Below are 22519 nucleotides of genomic sequence, written 5' to 3' on the forward strand. Positions count from 1 at the left end.
GTGAATAATGAATGAATTTGGTTCAGAATTCTATTTATAGTCCTGAGATATTTTTGGCAGAAAATATTTTTATTCCTGTAATGATCTCTAATATAATAGAGTGTTGGAATAACAGTGTTGCACAAAACCCTAGTGCACCCACTCTCCTGATATTTCCTGAAGTGTAAACCCTAAATTACTCAAACTTACGCGAAAAGTCTGAAAATTAACTGTGACTGCTATAACTTCTATTGAAGTGATATAGTTTATACAGAATGGAAATTTCGGGTTGTCACATGTTTTGACTTCCAGAATAATTGAGTTTATTAAGAATAATCGAATTATTCAAACGGTCCATAGTCGTTCATATGTTGGAAGTAGGTATGAGTGAAGACTGTCATGAATTAGTGTGTAGATTGTTTGAAAAGTATTAGACATAAAAAAAAGTTTATTACAACATTCGTGAGTGCTTATGAAAGAGTTTTTAGCATTGGAATAAACCCGCGCTTGCTGGAATCACTTTATGGAATGTACTGCAAGTGATCGCGAGACGATAATATCATATGGTCTTAAAACCAAGATATATGCTTTATTGTTTACTAATTGGTTGTGCGTTGATAATTTGAAACCACATCAGTAAATAGATGTCATAAAACGCATTTTTGTGTATACTTGATTAGTGAATAGTAAATGCATATAAGTCGAAGTTTATCTATTACTTTTATCCTAAGAGGTTAAAGGCGATATCAGGGCCCCTCGATGCTTTGATTTGACTTATGTGTCGGGCCCGATCAAGACTGAATTGATGTGTTCAATTAAGTTCTATGTCAAATAAATCTGATATCGAGAAACTAATTGCTAGACAATAAGTATGACAATGTTTCATGAGATTGTCTGCACAGTATCAAAACAGAGGACTGTATGATCCCTTATCTAAAGGACAGGATACTGATAAGATCAGAGTTTGACAGCGTCTTTGAGAGCTAAGATTGCTAATCGGATTGTGTTTGCATTTATAGTTACTAGACTTATCCAAGTGGGAGACTATTGGATTAGTGTCTAAGGCTGTAACTATAATTGGTAAATACCTGACCCGGTTGTGCATGGTCCTTTAGGGTTGCCTTCACCATAGCAACTTGACACGGTGATTTATAAAGAGAGAAGAGATATTATTATTAATGTATTATAAGAGTAATATATTAAAGGAATAATAATATTATTTTATTTATATAAGTCATAAATTAATTAAGAATTAATTTGGTGACTTAAAGAGGTTAATTGAATAAAGGGGCATAAACTGTCAAATGTATGATAGTTGTGTTTTTGGGCTATGAATCCTTATGGATATTAGGGTGGACGATTTTTAGGGATTGGATATCTTAAAATCGTCCAAGCCTCATATCTAGAAGGATCTTTGGATTTCTTAGGGCCTAAGTTATTCAATTAGGGTTAAGGGTGTAACCCTAGTAAGCTCATAGTATAAATAGACCCCATGGGTGAGGGAAATCGGCCACTCTTGAAAAGAAAGAAACCCTAGAGCCAATTTCCTCACCTCTCCTCTCTCTCAAATCATCCTCTTGATAGTTGGTGTTTGTAAGCCATTAGAGGAGTGACAATTGTGACTCTAAGCTCCAAGAACAAGAAGTTTCAAGCAATCAACTTAAGGTATTCTTGTAGATCTGATTTCATATGTTATGATTCAATTGTTTACACTAGATCTAGGATTGTAAGCCTTGGATACATTGCATATTCAATTAGAGAAACCTAGATCCAAGCATTAGGGTTTGCATGTGCACATAGGAAAGTTCTTATGGCTAAAACCCATCAAATATACCATTCCTGCTCGTCATGTATAATCTGCAAAAATTAAGCAGATTTAGGAACCCAAAGTTGGTTGGGTCCTCCTGAGCCTTTTACTGAACAAGGAAAACTAATTGCAGGATCAACCAAATACATCCATTTTTCTAAAGTGGTTTCATTTTTCCTTTTAATGGTGAAAACTTTGATTTTGTTATTTGCTTTGTTAGAATCGGTTTGTTTTACTTTATGTTGATTCTTAACAACTCCTTTCATATCCTTTGTAAGGTTAGAGGTCATCTTCTTTATTTGCTCTTCTGAATCGGAGACTAGCTTCCATTTTCCTTTAACATCCTCGAGGAGTTTGGTTTGGTTGAGAGCGAGGATGGTTGTTTTTCTTGGTGAAGTTTCTTAGTGAAGATGACCTGTAAGAGACATGTTCCTTATGTTTCTGTAAAGCACGTGAATGATAGTGAGAGCATTGCTTGGGTTTCGCCTGCGAATTTGCTTTTGCTCCATGATTGGAAGACTTATCTCTATGCACATAGTTAGAGTTCTGGGATTGCCAAAACTGCTTCCTTTCATTGAGATTCTTCTGATATCTTCTGTTTTGTTGATGCTTTTGCTCTGCAAGTTGCTTGGAAGATTTTTGAATATTTACATTTGGTTTCGGTTTCCTTGCAGAAGTTTTGCTCCTTACTAACTGAGATTCGCTTATCCTTTTGGTCTCGCTTTGAGCTTCTTTTGTACCACTTGTACTTGCTTTGGTGAAGTTAGATGGCTTAATGATTGGTTCAGCCACATATCTACCTTTCATCCTCCAAGAGGTTCTTTCCGATAATCCTTTCGTTTCATCTACATTATCAATCGAGGCAGACCAAAAGTACTCATCACAACCATCAGCATTATCTTCATCTACCATGGAAGTTAGCTCAACTGTTTGCTTCTTAGTAACTACAGTGGTGGCGTACACCTGATTCGGTACAGTTGTACCTTTCGGTATACAACCGCCTTTTCTTTCAGGACTTTGTTTTGATCTTTAGACGATCGAGTGAACTCAACAGAGTTTTCAGATATAAGGACTTTTGTTGGTTCGGGTTTAGTTTTAACAAATTCAGAACAGTCAACCACATCCTCTACAGAAATTTCACTCATATCATCGTCCTCATCAAATTCAGAAGTATTGTTGGCATCAATCTTGTTTTCTAAACTTAACTTGGTACTCAATGAATCAAAATTTTGAACAATTTCGGTCTTAATTTTCAACTTGTCATTTTCGTCCAATAATTTTTTAAGCATGTCCTTGTGGTCTTTTGACTTAATAAAGGACTCAATTTTGTCCAGACCAATCCTATAGGCAGCAGTGGTTTCTTCTGATGAGACAATTGATTCAAAGTTATAACAATCAACATTTATTTCGTCTTCCTTTAGTTCAAGAAAAGGCAAAATCATTTTGTGAATCTTTTTGCCAATATCACAATCTAGATGCAACTGAGTAATATTTGTATAAAGACGCTTAGCAATTAAACAAAAAATATTCCTTTGTTTCAAAATTTTCAAATTTTCTCTTTGCAAATATATCAATTCGTCTTTTGCCCTAACCAACTCTAACTCCTTCTGCTCTATCCATATCCTTCGCTCCTCACTCTTGGACGACACCTTGCTCATTTGATCAGTTAGGTTAGCATTTGTGAGGCGAGTTTGTTTTAGGCTACCACTTAGACTATAAAATTTATATTTCAAATCATTTAATTCCTTTTCATAGTTAGAAACGGGTATTTTGAGTTTTTCAAGGATAGAATTTACCTTCTTGATCAACTGATCACATTCGTTGATCTGTTCGCCAAACGGTTTCGCTGTGAAGCATCTATCTTTCCTCTCTTTCGCATCATCATCCCCGTCATCTATAGTGTAGCCTCTCATTTGTGACACTCCAGCCATCACCATCAGACAATTTCCTGCTAAACCAGAACCATCTTCTTTCACCACGAATGCCCTGCCATGAGTGGGCTTGTGTACTTCCTCATCTTCCGAATCAGTAGACCAGATCTCTACTCCGCCGAACTCATTTTCTTCAACATTTTCCTGTACAAGTAACACAGGCATGGATTTATCGTTAGACTTTTTCTTCTTGGCTTCTTCAAGTTTATGAGTGTGGTAAGCTTCATCATCTTCGATCTCTTTCTTCTCGTTCATCCTTCTTAACATGCACTCCTTTGCTAGATGGTTTTTTCCATGAAAATAATTGCAGTCATAGCCGGAATTACCCACAAGTTTGCTTTCTTTCTTTTCCTCCTCTTTCTGAGGAGCACTTTTAACCTCCTCTTTTTCCTTCTCCGAACTATAGCTTCCCTACCAATTTCAGTTCTTGGCTGGGAACTTCTTTCCTGCAAACCGCTTGGGATTAGATACCATCAGTGCATATTCTTCATCTGTTAGATCACATTCAGAAAGGTTAGACTCAGTTTTTCTTCAACCAATTTCTTACCCTTTGAGATAAGAGCCAATGATCCCATTCCAGAAACTACTTTTGTTTCCTTGGTCACAACCCTTTCATGAGACTTGAGAATTCCCACGAGCTTCGCCAGCGAATAGGATTTAAACTTTTCATGAGCTTTAATAGTTGAAACCACAACCATCCATTCTGGCCTTAGACCATTCATAAAGGTGACTTTCTGCTCGATCACCTCTCTACCAATTCCATGTTTGATCATCTTGCTGAGAAGATGGTTGTAACGATCAAATGTTTGAGTGAGACTTTCATATTGTTTTTGCTTGAAGTCACCAAACTCTGAAAGCAGAAGAGTCTAAGTAGAATGTTCAAGATCTTCATTGGTGGAACACAACTCCTTAAGCCAATCCCAAATCTCCTTTGCAGTGGTACATGCACTCACCAAGCGAAAGGTTTCAAATTGTAAAGCAAATCTGACCATCTTCATTGCTTTTATGTTGCTAAGCAACTTGTCCTTCTCGTCTTGAGTAACATCCTTCACATCAATCATCAGCTGATTATACCCCTTTGGAGTCTTGATTGTTCTTTTGGTTCCTGTATGAGAAAAAGGACCCACATGATTGCTTCCCAGATTAAATATTCGTTGTCCTCTGAACCAAGGACATACTCTTCAAAGTGAAGAGCCCATACTTCATACTCTTGAGTATACTGTATTGGAATCCTTATAGTCGATCCAATGTTGTTGGAGATGTTAATGGGATTGGTTTGAGATTCGTCGTAAGACCTAATGACTTGATTTGTTTACTTGTCAAGAATCATACTTGTAAAGCGGTATTAGGGTAATATCGAGATCTATGAACAATGTCAATGAAAAGATGACGGCTCAACAGATTCAATAAAAGCGAAAACCCTAAAAATATTCTTCAAACAGAAGAGATGCGTATGATTTACACAGCCTCCTACTCTGATACCAATTGATGAGATTAAAATATTTAGATCGATAAGATTCTTAAACGAACAAATCAAGAACACAATGAAAATAATAACACGAGATGAATCAACTGTTGGATAAGTGTCTAAGTCCATAACTATTTTGGTATGTACTTGACCCGATGGTGCATGGTCCTTTTGGGTTGCCTTCACCAAAACAACTTGATAGGATGAATTATGGAGAGAACGGATTAAATATGATTTATTAATATATTATGGGAATAATATATTAAAGGAGAAATCATATTGTTTAATTAATATTAGTCAAGAATTAATAAGAATTAAGTTTGTGACTAAAAGAGATTAATTAAACTTAAGGGACTGGAATTGTAATTATAAGAAAATTACAATTGGGCCATGGATTACCTTATATTATAAGGTTGAACGAATTCTATGGGGAAACCCATGAGAAATCGTCCAAGGCCTTTAAGGAAAGGAGTCCATGGGTTGCTTAGGGCTTAAGCATCCAAATTAGGGTTTCCTTGTTAGATAACCCTGATAGCCTCACTATATATAGAACCCTTATGCTCCAAAAACGTGGTGAACTTGTTCTCTAGGGTTTCCACACGTTTTTAAGAGCCTCCTTCTCTTCTCTTCTTCATCCTCTTGCTCTTGGCGTTTGTGAACCATTAGAGGAGTGACATTTGTGACTCTAAGCTTTCTAAAGTCATTACAAGGAGGATTTGAGATTGTTATTGCTACATAACAATCAAGGTAATATCTTTAACCCATTCTTATATATAATATTGATTATCATATTCTAGATCTAGGGTTTATAGTCTTGGATGAATTGCATGTACAATAGAGAAACCTAGATCCAAGCATTAGGGTTTGTATGAGCACATAGGATGTTCTTATAGCCAAAACCCATCATCAACTTGTGTCGAATGATTAATAATCCACAACCTCAGAAGAGCTCTATGAAGAACTGCTACTATAGAGGTTGTGTTAGGGTTACTATACAATCCAAGAAGTAATTATCAAAAGCCCTCATAGTTATGATGCATGCATGCACTATATAAGGTAAACCCTACTAAATGTAAGCGGCTGGACAGGCCCAAAAACCGAGAACATAATAAACCTAAACGAAAGGCCCAATGACACAACACTTCATAGCCTAACAATACCAATTATAGTTATGGGCTTAGACACCTAATCCAATAGTAAGTTAGCTATTAAGTGAATGTGTTAAGTCACATGTAGTAAGGGTTGAATAATCTCATAGTGATGGATTTGACCCTATTGCATAGCTCTCGTTTGAGTCTAACCGTTGCATGGATGAGTCTTTCACTCAAAGGATTATCTGAGCTTTATTTCATGTGACTATATTCATGAGGTAGCTAACTGACATTATGGCGAGTTCTTCAGCAGCTGATGGCAGGGTGAGGACGAAAACCTAGGAAGACCTAGGAAATGCTTTAGTGGATCTCGTTGTGCTATTAGCGAACATTTGGAGTGCCAGTTTGAGATGGTGACTTGGAGGATCCGGGATGATTGTTGAGGAAAGTATGGATAGGTGTGGAAGGTAGTATTAGGCCTGTATTGTTGAAAGCACAAGATCCATACTCGAATCGAGAAGAGTCTTGGAGAATCTAAGAAGCTTACAGGAAGGAAAATTCTTGGTTATGCTTTGATCATGGGAATAGATGCTTTACAAGATAAAGATGAGCATGCATGGGGAAGGACCAGGGTTTGGTCCCGGCTTCGGTGGTGAGCTAGTTAGTGAAAGGACTGCCAGAGTTCTGAGTTCACGAGAATGGAAAGTGTTTTCTGCACTAGCCCTACCCCATAGGAGCTAAGGTTCGGTTCGCCTTGGATCTCTTGTATCGAGTGACAAGGATTGATTGTGCGACCTATTGCACTTTCGGGATTGGAGACTATGTCTGGGGAGTAGATTGTAGTCCGGTTTAGGGCAGAGGTTGCTCCATCTATTGCAGTTCTTCGGTTAACGATTGAGCTGGTAAGTGTGTCAGGGTGCCAGATGAATGATAGGAATCCCAGAGCCCGAGGGCAGGAAATCGATTTGGAGTACCTCGAGAAGATAGGTTTAGGTCAGGTGCATTTAGTGGAGGGTCTCGGGAAGAGACCCAAGACTTCTGAACGACGTTTGAAAGGCCAGCAAGGTCGGAGTCATTATGGCACGTGCGGGGAACCGTACGATGGGGTTATCGCTCCAAGAGTATGGGTTGCTACAAGCGTAGCAGGATTGATCGTGTCAACAGGTGACATTGCTAGTGGGTGCTTGACCTTGGGTGAGACCAATCTGATGGATCGGTGGCAAGGTTTTGGACTGTTGTGTCGGGGCGAGACTGTTTTAGGACTGCAGGGTAGCCCGTAGCATTTATCGGTCTCTAGGCAGTGGTAAGATGGTGGTAAATTTGTATTCACCTTCAGATTTCTTTGGTAAAATGGTGTCTTCGAAAGCGATTGGGATCATCCAATTGGTTAAGATTACAAGAGTAATCTTCAGGATCTCCAGAGCTGAATGATCATTGTGTTTGGCTAGCAATGGGGCGCTTGTATTGTTCGGTGCAAGATTTGGGCAGAGGAATATCAAAGAGTCCAACATCGGTAATAAAGTTGTTAAAAAAAATAGGAGCAAATGAATGAAAAATCGAGCCATATCTTTCATTTTCAAATCGAACTTCATTAACATATTAGTGACCTTATGATTTCTTTTTTCCTAAAAATAAAAATTTAGGATGGCTCTTTTAAAAGCCTATCGAACCTTAAAACTATAACCAAATTTATTAGTAATTGTTCTAAATCAATTATATAAATGTTACATTACATTTTTTTTAGTCAGCAAAATACATCCAAGGAATTGGAAATATGTGTATCCGCTAAAAGGGTTGATGGTTCAAGTCTTATTATGGATAAGAGAGTAATTCAAAAATAAAATTTAATGGGTGTGTTAAACGTTTAAAAAAAATTATAATTAGAAGAAGGAAAAAAAAAAAAAAAAAAAAAAAAAAAAAAAAAAAAAAAAAAAACGTTGTAAACATGAAAAATGAAAAAGGATATAATAAAAGAAATAGAAATTTAAGTATGAGTAGTTCCAGGGCAGCTGCGTGTATGTCTCCGGCGCCAAAATTCCTAAAACCCTAAACCCTGTTTTACTCTTCAGTCTTCACATATTACATTATACACCATATCTTGAGCTCTGCCGCTGATAACTTAACGATGAAATCACTAATCTTTCCAACAAGAACAGCCGCGATCTTAATTCCAAATCTTGTTTTTAATCCGTCTAACTCGCTTTCTTCCATTTCTAATTTCTTACCTGTTAGAAATCCTAATTATCTCCCTCAACTACGTCGTCTTAGATTATCCTCAGCTTATTCTTCGCCAATCACCGAAGAAAACGGCCATTGCCACCAAACTGAGGGTGAAATTCACTTAATTGTGGGCCCTATGTTCGCTGGAAAAACCACCACTTTGCTTCGCCGGATTAAATCTGAAAGCTCTAATGGCAGGTTTGTACCTCACCTTAGTAGTCTGCTAATTGAATTTATTACATGAATGTCTTACTGTATCTGTCGCAATTCATCCAAACAATATTTTTAAGTTGATCATTAGTAAAGCAAAAACGGCTCCAACAACATCATCAAAAGCTGGAATATATTCACCTCACCTTCATATTTTGCGTTCAATCTAAATTATAGCTGAATGTTATTGTTGGATGTTTAATCGATTTACATGTTCAATTCATAAATTTCTCCTTGCTTTCTGTTCCAATAGCTGAATGCAATTATCACTGGTAAGATATTCCCAGATTTCAGGATAAGGTCTCAAAGGGCTTCCTCAACATGGATGAAACATTGAAGAGTCTATGTTTTTCAGGAAGACTAGCAGAAGCAGTTCGACTCCTATGCCATACAGGACACCAAGTTGACTCAGAGACTTACTCCCTTCTTTTGCAAGATTGCATATTCAAAAAAGATTATCAGTTTGGGAAAAGAATCCATTCACAAATGATTATATCTGGTTTTGTTCCCAATGAATACCTAAACATCAAGTTGCTTATATTATATGCAAAATCAGGCGATCTAGTCACTGCCCACATTCTTTTCAAGAAATTACTCATCCCAAATGTGATTTCATGGAACGCCATGATTTCAGGGTATGTCCAAAAGGGTCTTGAAGAACAGGGCTTGAATCTTTATTACAAAATGAGACAAAATGGTTTAACACCTGACCAGTTTACTTTTTCTTCAGTTTTCAGGGCATGTGCCACCCTGGCAACACTAGAACAGGGTAAACGAGCACATGGGGTTATGATCAAGACCCAAATGAATGGAAATCTTGTAGTCAATAGTGCCCTAATCGATATGTATTTCAAGTGCAGCTGCCCCTACGATGGACATTTAGTATTCAACAAGGCCTCAGATAAAAACATTGTTACATGGACTTCCTTAATATCTGGATATGGACAACATGGAAGGGTAAAAGAGGTATTAGATGCTTTCCATAGAATGATAAACGAAGGATTTAGACCAAATAGTGTTACTTTTCTTGTAGTTCTTTCCGCTTGTAGCCATGGAGGTTTGGTAAAAGAGGGCTGGGAGTATTTTCAATCAATGAGAAGAAATTACGGGATTACCCCTGGGGAAAAGCATTATGCAGCAATGGTGGACATTTTAGGGAGATCAGGAAGGTTAGATGAAGCTTTTGAGTTTGTAAAAAGCGCACCTTGTAAAGATCATCCAGTGATATGGGGTGCACTTATTCAAGCTTGTAAGGTATATGGAAACATGGATATGGTGAAAATTGCAGCAAAAAAGTATTTTGAATTGGAAAGTGATAATGTTGGTAAATACGTGGTTTTATCAAATGCTTATGCGACTTTTAGTCAGTGGGATAATGTTGCTGAAATTAGGAGTGGATTGAAGGAATTGGGGATGAAAAAGGAGCCTGGTTATAGCATGATTGAGGTGCAAAAAAAGGTCCATTTTTTCTTTATGGGGGATAACATGCATGAAGAAACTGATGAGATATATGAAGTTATCAAGGATATGAATTGTATATTAAAAGATTCTCTTTTCTAGCTGCTTTTTCTGATCAAAAGGGTTATTCTTCCAGCAAGTATCATATTTTTTTATGATAGCATAAATTTTTTGTGAGTTCATTAGCTGATGTGGATCTTTTTCTTTTTTTGTTTTGGTTGAGGAAAATTATTAGTTTGAATTGTTGTTAGCTTATAGTAGTGTGATTAATGTTTATATTTGTGTGTAGAAATGCAGCTGTTATAAAGTCTAGTAAGGATACAAGATATGGATTGGATTCAATTGTGACACATGATGGGGAGAAGCTTTCATGTTGGCCACTTGAAGCTTTATCATCATTCAAAGAAAGAATTGGTCTTGAAGCTTATCATAAGGTTAATTTACACTTTTGGTCCCTGTATTATATCAAGTTTGTTGGATATAGTCCAAAAAAGAAACTTTTTAATTACCTTTCTAGTTTTGAGCTGTCTAATTTAACATCTCAGCTTGTAAACTTTTGAAAAAATACCATTTTGCCCTTGTCTTCTCTATTTTCTTCTTCTAACTCAAATCAATCCAAATTTAAATTTTAGTGATTTTTTTTAAATGTGTGATGATAGCTAGAGGTGATTGGAATTGATGAAGCTTAGTTTTTTGAAGACTTGTATGATTTCTGCATCAAAGCTGCTGACCATGATGGCAAAACTGTAATTGTTGCTGGCTTGGATGGTGATTATTTGCGGTAATTTTTATTTTTTTCCGTTTGTGGTAATTCAACAATTTTGTATTTGGATGTGGATTTTTGAATAAAAAAAGAAAAGAAAAAGTAGGATTTTATTAATGAAAGTAGGTTGGTTTTTGCAGAAGGAGCTTTGGGGTGCTTGATATAATACCAATTGCAGATTGAGAAGGAACAGGTCAGTCCAACTAACAAGCCCACCAAAGAGCCCAGGCCTTGGAAGGTCTACTCACGCAAGAAGAAAATAGGACAGGTGTAAAGTGATGTCATAGTTTGTTGCATCACTAGAGGGGCACTATATATATCTAGTTGAATGTTAGAATAAGTGTGTGGAGAGAATATTTTCTGTTAGAGAGAATCGGCTAGTGGCTAGCTTGGGCAGGAAGAGTAGTTATTGGCTCTCTTCTCTGACATTCCATTTTGTATTCCTTCCATTATCGTTTCAGAAATAAATCAAGCATTCAACCATTGTTTGTGATTCAATCTTATTAACAGCTATTTGCTTAACCTAAACCTTTCTTATCAATTGGTTCCATTGCCCTGTTTCTCCTCCTCCATCACCATGCCTGATAACACTGATGCTCACGTTACCACTCGTCTCCAATCTCTCCATAATAGAATGAATACTCAGGAGGGGAAAATGGACCAGATCTCAACACAGATGCAGGAATTGACTGTCTCTTTTTCATCCTTGAAGGAGCTCATGGAGAAAATGGTGCAAACTTCTCTCAACCGCCCTGACCATCCTGTTGAAGAAGGTGCTTCCTCCGGTACCTTCCTCCGCTCCGGCCTCTCCAATCCCCTTTTCCAACCAACAGACGATTCGCTGTTCTCTCTACCGAAGGTCAAATTACCTGTGTTCGATGGAGAAGACCCTCGTGGGTGGATAACCAAAGCTGAACTCTACTTTTCCGTTCATCAAACCGCAGATTCCAAAAAATTAAAGCTTACTCAGATGTGTATGGAAGGTTCTGCACTCAATTGGTTCACCACGTTGTTGTTCAAACATCCCCAATCCACTTGGGAACAATTCAAAGACAAACTCATCACTCGATTTGGCGGTTCTCAATTCCTGAACGCACATGAAGCTCTGGGCTCTCTTTTTCAGGAAGCCGACATCGACACCTACATTGAGCAATTTGAGTCAATATCTGCCCTAATTCCCGATCAATCTGAAGACCAGTCCCTTGGGATGTTCTTACGTGGTCTTCAACCAACCATCCGAAACTGGGTTCGTGCTCTACGCCCCAATACCTGTGACACCGCCATGGAATTAGCTCGCCATGTTGCCACCGCCACAACCACCCCTGCCGATTCCACAACTTTCAAACGGAAGACTTCTTCATTTGGATCGGGCTATCCATCATGGAAAGGTACCTTTTCTCCGGCCCAATCCTCTCCTAAACCCACTGATCTGCTTAGCCCAACACCGAAACCCGCGCCTACTCCGGGTCAAACCATGGGTAAACCTCTAGACCCGACCCGACCGGCTACTACTACACCCCGACCCAATCGCACCAAACACCTCACCAAACATGATTGGGAGGAACGCCGTCGTCTAGGGCTCTGTTTCAGCTGCGGTCAAAAGTACTCTCCCCAACATAAATGTACCGATGGTCAATTTCGTGTGCTGCTGCTTACTGATGGTGATATTGTCAATGATTCTGATGACCTCTGTCATCTCGATTCCGACCCAATCGAAGATACGCCCGTCGACGGAGAATGCCATGTGTTAGATTCTCATGGTTTCACTTCCGATCTCTCTACTACACTACGCACCTTGAAGCTTGCGGGTCAGCTCCACGGTTTCACAGCTCTTATGTTGATTGATGGTGGTGCCACATACAATTTCATCTCCAAAACAGTAGTATCAGCTTTGGGTCTCCCCATCTCTCGCACAAAACCTTTGTCTATCAGTTTGGGCAACGGTACCAAGGTCACGATGGATGAAATCTGCAAAGGTATTCCACTGTCCATAGGTTCCTATTCTTGTACAGTTGATGCTCTTGTTTACGAACTAGGATCTTTGGACATTATTTTGGGCGTTGCTTGGCTGGGTACGCTAGGAGACGTTGTGTTTAATTGGTTGAAACAGGAGATGCGTTTTTGGTTCCAGGGTTCACAGATTACATTACAGGGCATTTCTCCTACACCTCCACATCACTCCCTTAATTCATGGCTGGAACTCCATCTGAACACCATCACCGATCCTCCGGAACCCACCACTACCCTCTCTACTACACAGCAAGACCAATTAAATATTATCCTATCACAATTTACACCATTATTTCAATCTCCCCAAGGGCTTCCTCCTGTTCGTTCTATTTAACACCGTATCACCTTGCTCGCGGGACAGGGTCCTATCTGTGTACGTCCTTATAGATACCCTCATCTCCAAAAAGATGAGATTCAACGCCAGGTCGAGGAGATGCTCTCTACTGGAATTATTCTCCTAAGCCATAGTGCTTTCTCCAGTCCAGTTATACTTGTCCGCAAGAAGGATTCTTCCTGGCGACTCTGTATTGACTATCGAGCTCTTAACCGTGTTACAATCCCTGACAAGTATCCAATCCCAGTTGTCGAGGAACTACTCGATGAACTTCATGGCTCTGCTTTCTTTTCGAAGATCGACCTTAAATCCGGATTTTATCAAGTCCGGATGTGCGAATCGGATGCCCATAAGACTGCTTTCCGTACTCATAATGGCCACTATGAGTTTTTAGTTATGCCTTTTGGGCTAACTAATGCGCCTTCTACATTTCAGGCCTTAATGCATGAAGTTTTCCGCCCACTTCTTCGTAGGGGTGTTCTGGTCTTTTTTGACGACATTTTAGTCCACAACACAAATTGGGACTCCCATCTTCAACTCCTTACCCAAGTGCTCATACTCCTACAAGACCACAAATTGGTCATTAACAAAAAGAAAAGCTCGTTTGGTATCCAATCGGTTGAATATCTTGGCCACATTATTTCACAACAGGGCGTTTCCATGGATCCTCAAAAGATTACTGCTGTCCAAGCTTGGCCTACACCAAAAAACGTGAAAGGAGTTCGGGGTTTCCTAGGCCTCACCGGCTATTACCGAAAGTTCATTCCAGGGTATGGCAAGATTGCCCGCCCTCTAACTGAGTTGACAAAAAAAGACAAGTTTTCTTGGGGGCCTGAAGCACAAGCTGCTTTCAATCTTCTGAAACATACAATGACCACAGCCCCTTTTCTCACACTTCCTGATTTCTCCAAACCATTCGAAATCGAATGTGATGCATCAGGCCATGGACTTGGGGTTGTCCTCATGCAATCTCGCAAGCCAATTGCTTATTTTAGCAAGGCATTGTCTGACAAAACGCTCTCCAAATCTGCGTACGAAAAAAATTTGATGGCTCTCGTCTTAGCAATTCAACACTGGCGGCCTTATCTCTTGGGGCGATCTTTCACAGTTTTTACTGACCAAAAGAGCCTCCGCCATCTACTAGAACAACGCATTACCACCACTGACCAACAAAATTGGCTTGCCAAACTTATGGGATACAATTTCTCTATTCTCTACAAACCGGGACGAGATAATAGTGCTGCCGATGCTCTCTCCCGTGTCTCCGAAGCTCCAGACCTTCGCACCCTATTGTCATACCCTTGTTGGCTGGATGGCGATTCCTTGTTGGAGGGTTTCGAGTCTGATTCTCAACTTAAAAAAATTTTTACAGGCCAACCCTTCTTCACATCCTGGTTTTTCCCTCATCCAGGATAAACTATACCACAAAGGCAAATTGGTCATTCCAGCTTCTTCACGTTGGATTCCTCAGCTGATTGCGGAATTTCACGACAGTCCTACTGGGGGCCACTCGGGGTTTTACCGGACTTACCGACGTTTAGCAGCCCAAATTTATTAGATCGGTATGACCAAAACTATCAAAGATTATGTCCAGGCTTGTGACACTTGTCAACGCTACAAACATTCAACCCTTGCTCCTGCGGGTCTTCTACAGCCACTTCCTATTCCATCGCACATATGGGACGATATCTCATTGGATTTTATCACAGGCTTACCCAAATCAAAAGGACATGCAATGGTCTTGGTAGTTGTTGACCGACTGTCCAAATATTGCCACTTTATACCTTTAAAACATCCTATCACAGCTCGTTTCCTCGCTGAAATATTTGTCAAAGAAGTGATACGGTTACATGGTCCACCCAAGACCATCCTTAGTGACCGTGATCCTTTGTTTCTAAGTAAATTTTGGACGGAGATTTTTAAGCTACAAGGGAGTCACTTGAAATTCAGCTCAGCATATCACCCGGAATCCGACGGTCAAACTGAGGTGGTAAATCGTAGTCTTGAAACATACCTCCGATGTTTCGCATCTGAGCAACCCAAGACTTGGTCCCACTGGCTTCCATGGGCAGAATTCTGGCATAACTCTGCTTACCATGTATCCACAAATACCACTCCTTTCCATATAGTCTATGGTCGTCTTCCTCCGACAATTTTTCAGTACACACAAGGTGAGATCAGTTGTGAATCAGTGGCATCGGATTTGGCTGATCGAGACGAGGCACTATCACAGCTAAAATACCACCTTGCACGCTCCCAGTCCTACATGAGGACTTATGCAAATAAACACCGACGGGACGTCGAGTTTTCCGAAGGGGACTGGGTCTTTCTCAAATTGCGTCCCCACCGTCAACAATCAGTTATTCGTCGGATCAACCAAAAAGTGTCACCTCGCTTCTATGGGCCTTTTCTCATCACAACTCGTGTTGGTCCAGTTGCTTATCGCCTCCAATTACCAGATTCTTCAAAAATACACCCCGTGTTTCACGTCTCCCTTCTTAAACGTGCCATTGGGAACCATCAAGCTGAACCATCATTGCCCCCCGGGCTCGAAATGGACTCCACCACCCCTCCACACCCAACTGTAACGAAATTAAAGGCAAGATGTGAGGTGTGTGGGAAGCCTGCTTTTTTTACTTTAAGGAAAACAGAGGAGACAGAGAGAGAAGTAGTGGCTGGTGCTGACGTGTACATGCCTGTTTGTAGAAACCATTATGTGACTGGTCAAAAGGTCAAACAGGCTGCAAGAAATGTTCTGGAAACACACAACCTTCAATGTGGTTCATTCTTATAGTCAATTACTCATTCATTCATGGAATATCTGTAAAACGCGCTTACCCTTTCGTGACATTCAACCCTTATATATTGTATTGTATAAAAACTTTTGTTTTACTGCGTACGTGTTTTCTCTATTTAATGGGATGTTGTACGGAAATTACAAACCAAAATTCAATAAAGGTTTTGGTATACTGCAAAAATGGTCATATAAAGGTTTTAAGTCCATAATGGATTGAACTAGATCTTTATATCAAATATCTAATGGGGCATTGTATATTTGTATATCAGATTTACTTCACTGTTGCTAGAAGAATAATCGTTTACTACAAAAAAAAACATATGATGCAATGTTTATCTTCTCCAAAAATTAAAATGATTCCATTAGGATGGATGGCTTCTATTTACATGGAAGTGATGGACAACCATTGTCATCTATTATATCATTTATAACTCTTGTGGTTTTGAAAGTAAGATATTGCAATAGATTTTTACATTGCTTGTTTATATCAAAAAATATATATTAACTTGATTGGTTTTACAAGAATAATTCTTGTGGTTTTGATGAGTAGGCGTTGAAATAAATCTCTAAATTGTGTTGTTTGTAGGTGTAGATGATACTTTTTTGTTTTTGTAAAAGGAATTATATTATGAATTGGTTTTTAAATTAATAATTATTATTAATAGATTTATGAAAGGCTCGTTATTTAAAAATTAAATTTTACTCTATATTATGTTTGGAGTCGTTAACAACAAAGGAAGATGTTGGAATCTTGTTTTCAGTTGAAGTGGCAACTACGGTGTTCTTCGCTTCCGACCCAGATATGAGCTCTCTGCGATCCTACTATCATCACCACACGCATTTTCATGTCAATCCTTCAAATCATGTTGAAAAGATCAAAATTTTCATCAACCCATCTTCTCCAAATCCTAAAATCTCTAAACAAAACCCAAATTTATCCATTTTCTACTTCAAACGGCAATGGAAGTTGTTCAGAGTCTGAAACCGATTGGGCGAGATTGCTTAAACCTTTCGACATTGAACAACTCAGGGAATCGCTCCATAGAATCACCCCACTTCAGCTTCAGAAATTACTTCACCTTCCACTTGATGTATCAACTTCACTTGAAATATTCAATTCCGCCAGTACCCAAAAAGGCTACGCTCATACGTTCGACGTGTATTACGCATTAATCGATAAGATTGGAGCGGCTGGAGAATTCAAGACCATCGATAGATTGTTGATGCAGATGAAAGACGAAGGGATAGTTTTTCAAGAAACCCTTTTCGTTATGATCATGAGGCATTACCAGAGAGCCGATTTACCTGGTCAAGCCAGGAGATTGCTTTTGGAAAAAATGCGAGACGTTTTCTTGTGTCAACCGACCTCCAAATCGTATAACGCCGTTCTGGATATACTCGTTCAAGGAGGTTGCTTCAAAGACGCACCCAAATTGTTCGACGAAATGCTTGAAAGAGGCATCCCTCCTGATGTCTTCAGTTTTGCGATTGTAATGAAAGCACATTGCTCCATTAACGAAGTTGATTCCGCATGTACTCTCCTTAGACGCATGACAAAGTACGGATGTGCCCCAAACTCAAAAGTTTACCAGACCCTGATTCACGCATTATCCAAAGATAATAGAGTAGATAAAGCGTTAACACTTTTGGAAGAGATGATAGTCATGGGTTGTACACCTGATCTTGAAACTTTCAACGATGCTATTCATGCTCTTTGTAGATCAAATCGAATCCATGAGGCTGCAAAATTAATGGATAGGATGCTTCTTCGTGGGTTCACTCCAAATGCCCTAACTTATGGGGTTCTAATCCATGGATTATGTCGAAATAAGCAAGTGGAAGAAGCTAAAACCCTAATTACTAAAGTTCATGAACCAAATAGCATAATGTACAACATGTTAGTAAACGGGTTTATTGCAAAAGGGCAGTTTGATGAAGCTAAAGCCATTGTGAGTGAAAAGATGTCCATTAATGGCTGTCATCCCGATATTCATACATACACTTCACTCATTCATGGTCTTTGCAAAACTGGGCATTTGGTTTCAGCTCATGATTTGTTGAAAGAAATGGAATCAAAAGGTTATGAACCCAACACAATCACTTACACAATCTTGATTGATGGATTTTGTAAGAATCAAAGATTTGATGAAGCAAGTGAGGTGATTCAAGAAATGTCACAAAAGGGGTTGAGTTTAAACACAATTGGATACAATTCAATCATACATTCGTTATGTAAGTATGGTGATGTCTATAAAGCTGTAAACTTGTTTGAAGAAATGCGTATGAATGGATGCAAACGCGACATTTTCACTTTCAATTCACTAATATTTGGGCTATGTGAGATTGAAATGATTCAACATGCATTGAGAATGTGTCAAAAAGACATGGTGTTGGAAGGTGTTGTTGCGGATACTGTAACTTACAACACTTTGATTCGTTCTTTTCTTAAACAAGGTTTGATTAATGACGCTTTTAACCTCGTAGACACGATGTTATTCCATGGATGCTCACTTGATGAAATCACATATAATGGCCTAATAAAAGCTTTATGCAGAGATGGAGCTGTTGAAAAAGCATACGATGTTTTTGGGAAGATGAGGGAGAAGGATTTCAATCAAACTACTGTTTCTTGCAATCTTTTGATGAATGGATTTGTTAAAACTGGAAAACTGCAAAAGGCGTTTGATTTTTTACAAGATATGAAGAATTCAGGGATGATTCCTGATATTGTGAGTTATAATACTTTAATTAGTGGATTATGCAAGATGAGAAATGTGGAAGAAGGTATGAAGCTGTTTGAAGTTTTGGAGTTGAAAGGTATGAGTCCTGATGTGATTACTTATAATACTTTGATATCTTCGTATTGTAAAGAAAGCATGTTTGATAAAGCGTATTTGCTTTTAAGTAGAGGTGTTGTTAAAGGGTTTGTACCTAATGATGTAACATGGTATATATTGGTGTCTAGTTTGTTAAAAGAGCTTCAATGATTTATAGATAGATTTATGCATTAAAATGGCATTATTGTAAGAGTTATAAGTTATATACAATTTTTTGTTTTCATTTCTTTCTTTTGATGCTTTTGAACACTTGCATGTAACTTATTACTAGACATGGTGCAAACTTCCATCCACCTCCTCTCTTCTCTATATATGTTTTAGTTTCATAATTTCTTTGTAAAGAATAAAGTTATGAATTTTAATCATTCATTTATAAATTATCAACAACAATATTTGGTCTTATCGGTTGCGTTGGTTATTCTGACCAACTAACTTTTGTATGTACGGATGTATAAATTGTATGTATAGATGTAATCATTATTATAATAACAATATATCGATACTGTAGAGAACAAAAAATTATGAATTTTGATACAATATGTCTGTCAGATCTAGATCTTGATTGGGTGTGATATCAACCTCGATTGAACTCATTCCAGAAGACTTTTGTATTCTAACTTCTTCCATCTTCTTCCTAACGTTTACAGCTTCCTCCCACCTCTTACCTTCGCAATATATATCCGATAACAACACATAATTTCCATCATCATAACCTTCTAGTGCCATTATTTTCCTATTAACTTCTTCACCTATTTCAACATTTTTATGAATCTTACATCCCCCAAGAGGCCCTCTCCAAACCACCACATCCGGTTCAAAAGGCATATTCATGATTAAATCTTTGGCTTTATCTAAATGTCCTGCACGACTAAAAATATCAACCATGCAACCATAATGTTCCATTTCTTGTGTTAATCCATATACATCACTCATGGAGTTAAAGTATTCCCACCCTTTATCCACTAAACCAATATGACTACAAGCACTTAAAACACCTATAAAAGTGACACCATTTGGTTTAACTCCTTCATTTATCATATTGTTGAAATGATCAAGTGCAAGATCACCATACCCATGGTTTGAAAGCCCCATGATCATAGCACTCCATAAGAACACATCTTTATTTTTTATGCCATTGAAAACTTTCAATGCAGTGTTTATATCTCCACATTTTGCGTACATGTTGACAAGGGAAGTTGCAAGTTTTATGTCTATTTCGATTCGGTTTTGAATTATGTACTTGTGAACTTTCATGCCTGTAGTTAGAGCACATAAATCTCCACATGCGGATAACACACTCACAATTGTGATTTTATCAGGTAAAAAGTTAGCTAATTGCATATCATGGAAGAGATTCAAAGCCTCGTGAGACTGCTTGCTCCAAGAAACCAAATCTTTATCTCCATGGGGAAGTGAGGCATAACCATGGATCATGATGTTCCATGAAACCAAGTCTCTTTGAGACATTTTATCAAACAGTTGGCGTGCTAAACTTATTTCCCCAATCCTTACATACTCAGCTAGCATTACATTATACGACACCAAGTCTGGATCTTTCATATCACCAAACACCTTCCTCGCAAACTCTATCCACCCGAATTTCACGTACATTTCAGTGAGACCCGTCTGGACAAAGAGATCATTCCCAAAACCAAGTTTCAATACCTGGGTATGTATCGTTTGACCGTTTTGAAAAAAACCCGATCTCCCACACGCTTGAACCACAAGAGAGAGGCTGAAACTGTCTATAAAGAGGTGATCTTGGCGACGCAAATGGTGAAATAAAGACAGACATTCGTCGTGGTTTTGGGAATTTAAGTAAGCTCTGATCATGGTGTTCCAAAGAAATGTGTCTGGACATGGCATTTCGTCGAAAAGGGATCTGGCATAACGCAAATTGTTTGAAGAATTCAAAGAGAAGTTCCGAAGCAGCTTGGTGATGATGAAGTTGTTGGATTGTAAGGAAGTTTTTAGAAGGAATGCATGTATTTGGAAGATGATATGGAGTTCTTTTGAGTCGTGAATTAAGGACATGACTTTTTGTTTGATGGTTTTCGAGGGAGAGTGGGAGAGCATCGCGATGAATCCCATTATGTTTAACTTTACCTTCATTACTTATCGAATATTTATGGTAATTCAACTTGAACACATAAAGAAAATAAAAAATGTTTGTATTTAATGTTTATATTATAGAAATTATTTTTATTTTGTTAGATATAAGATTCGGAATAACAATAAACACTTGGATATTGTTTGGATTGTGATTAATTTACTTTTCGAGATCTGTAATTCATCTATTATTGTCTGCATTTATATAATTTCAGAAGTAGGATAATCCAAAAAAATTTATTTGTATTAAAGGCTTAATCCAAAATCATAAAATATAAGGAAGGTCAACCCTTAGACCAGTTGATGTTTTGATTTTTGGATGGGTTGAAGGAAAACATGCATGTGTGGACCTTACAGGGGTATCCCCTCTCGTAGGCTTGAGAGTCAGGGGTTTCACGGCAGGACAGGTTACATTAAAAAGCTGTCACATGCAATGTCACCAAACATGAGAAATCGTGCACGGAAAATCAACACGTGTTCATACCATTTGCATTTTATACGTTTGGTTTTCTTGCGTCGGATGCAGTGGAGCTTCTTAATAGAGTACAACGGAACATGCATAGCAATGCTATATCTCCCTAGATCTATGGATATAGTCTTCAAGAGAATTGGGTTTGCCATACAAAAAAGCTTAGCGGCGCAACTTGTTACCCGTTTGCCTTCTTATTTCTTGTACGATGATAACTAAGATGTTTTCTCAATAATCTTTCAACTTAAAAAACATAAAAATACTTTGTAATGATTTGTGTTCTTGAAATACAGAGAATTGCAGAGAGAAGGAGAAGATAGAGAAGATAGAGACAATTTTTATGATTCGTTGTATCTTTATTACAACGGTAACATCTTGGTCATATACCAAGATGTCGACAGTTGTATGAAAAGAACTTCATACATGTACCATTCTTTTGTACTTAATAAATGGGTTATTTAACAAGAAATTTTATGAAATCAAAACTCGAATAAAAAGCCAAATTCAAATTTCGATACCAATAGACGATACTAAAAGAACTTGTTTTAGACGATAAGAAAAATTTCTCTTTAATTATTATAGCCTACAATTGGTTATTTTTTCTATATTAATATATTTTAAAATTCTCTATCACTATAAAATTGAAAATTACAGTTAAACATTTTCTTTTAAGTCAGAACGTTATAATAAAGGGAAAATGACACATACACCGTATGAAGTTTCTAGGGTTTACTCTTTTAGTCACTTAAGTTTTTAAGTGGCTTTTTAAGGGAACAAATTTGCTTTTGTCGGGTCCAATATGTCCTTTTTGAGAAAATGAAGGGGTAACCCGGTTACCCCTTGTGCCAGCTCACTTATTTTTATATTTTAATAAATTAAAAAAATTAAAAGGTCTCATAACATCTCTCCCTCTCCCCCATAACACACACACATACACACACCTGCAAGTTCCTTCCATAGTCTTTTCCCTCCCTTTTTTTATTCATCGATCCGACATTTCCCAACTCATCTGATCGATCCAGGTTGTGGTGTTTCC

At 38.1% G+C, this 22519-nt stretch overlaps 3 protein-coding genes across 5 annotated transcripts; 2 read left to right on the top strand and 1 right to left on the bottom strand.

Moving 5' to 3' along the window:
- The first annotated feature begins 8275 nt into the window (after window positions 1-8275).
- Window positions 8276-16249, top strand: LOC111896269 (pentatricopeptide repeat-containing protein At4g16470). 3 transcript variants are annotated; one of them, XM_023892280.3, is made up of 5 exons: window positions 8276-8694; window positions 8994-10337; window positions 10454-10598; window positions 10824-10945; window positions 11068-16249. In XM_023892280.3, exons 1-2 carry the CDS (start codon window positions 8402-8404, stop codon window positions 10264-10266), a joined length of 1566 nt encoding a protein of 521 aa, XP_023748048.1. In that variant the 5' UTR covers window positions 8276-8401; the 3' UTR covers window positions 10267-10337; window positions 10454-10598; window positions 10824-10945; window positions 11068-16249. The 3 variants fall into 3 exon arrangements, with proteins under 3 accessions (XP_023748048.1, XP_042754580.1, XP_052620910.1); XM_042898646.2 differs by having other exon boundaries at window positions 8554-8694; window positions 8984-10337; XM_052764950.1 differs by lacking the exon at window positions 8994-10337 and having other exon boundaries at window positions 8556-8694.
- A 504-nt stretch (window positions 16250-16753) lies between these two features.
- Window positions 16754-19133, top strand: LOC111896279 (pentatricopeptide repeat-containing protein At5g64320, mitochondrial). Its single transcript, XM_023892284.3, has one exon. It carries the CDS (start codon window positions 16914-16916, stop codon window positions 19053-19055), a length of 2142 nt encoding a protein of 713 aa, XP_023748052.1. The 5' UTR covers window positions 16754-16913; the 3' UTR covers window positions 19056-19133.
- A 133-nt stretch (window positions 19134-19266) lies between these two features.
- Window positions 19267-21094, bottom strand: LOC111896285 (pentatricopeptide repeat-containing protein At5g66520). Its single transcript, XM_023892292.3, has one exon. The coding sequence runs from the start codon at window positions 21015-21017 to the stop codon at window positions 19425-19427; it is 1593 nt and encodes a 530-aa protein (XP_023748060.2). The 5' UTR covers window positions 21018-21094; the 3' UTR covers window positions 19267-19424.
- Between the last annotated feature and the right edge of the window lie 1425 nt (window positions 21095-22519).

Source organism: Lactuca sativa, chromosome 1, assembly GCF_002870075.4.
Source record: "Lactuca sativa cultivar Salinas chromosome 1, Lsat_Salinas_v11, whole genome shotgun sequence".
Classification (NCBI taxonomy): domain Eukaryota; kingdom Viridiplantae; phylum Streptophyta; class Magnoliopsida; order Asterales; family Asteraceae; genus Lactuca; species Lactuca sativa.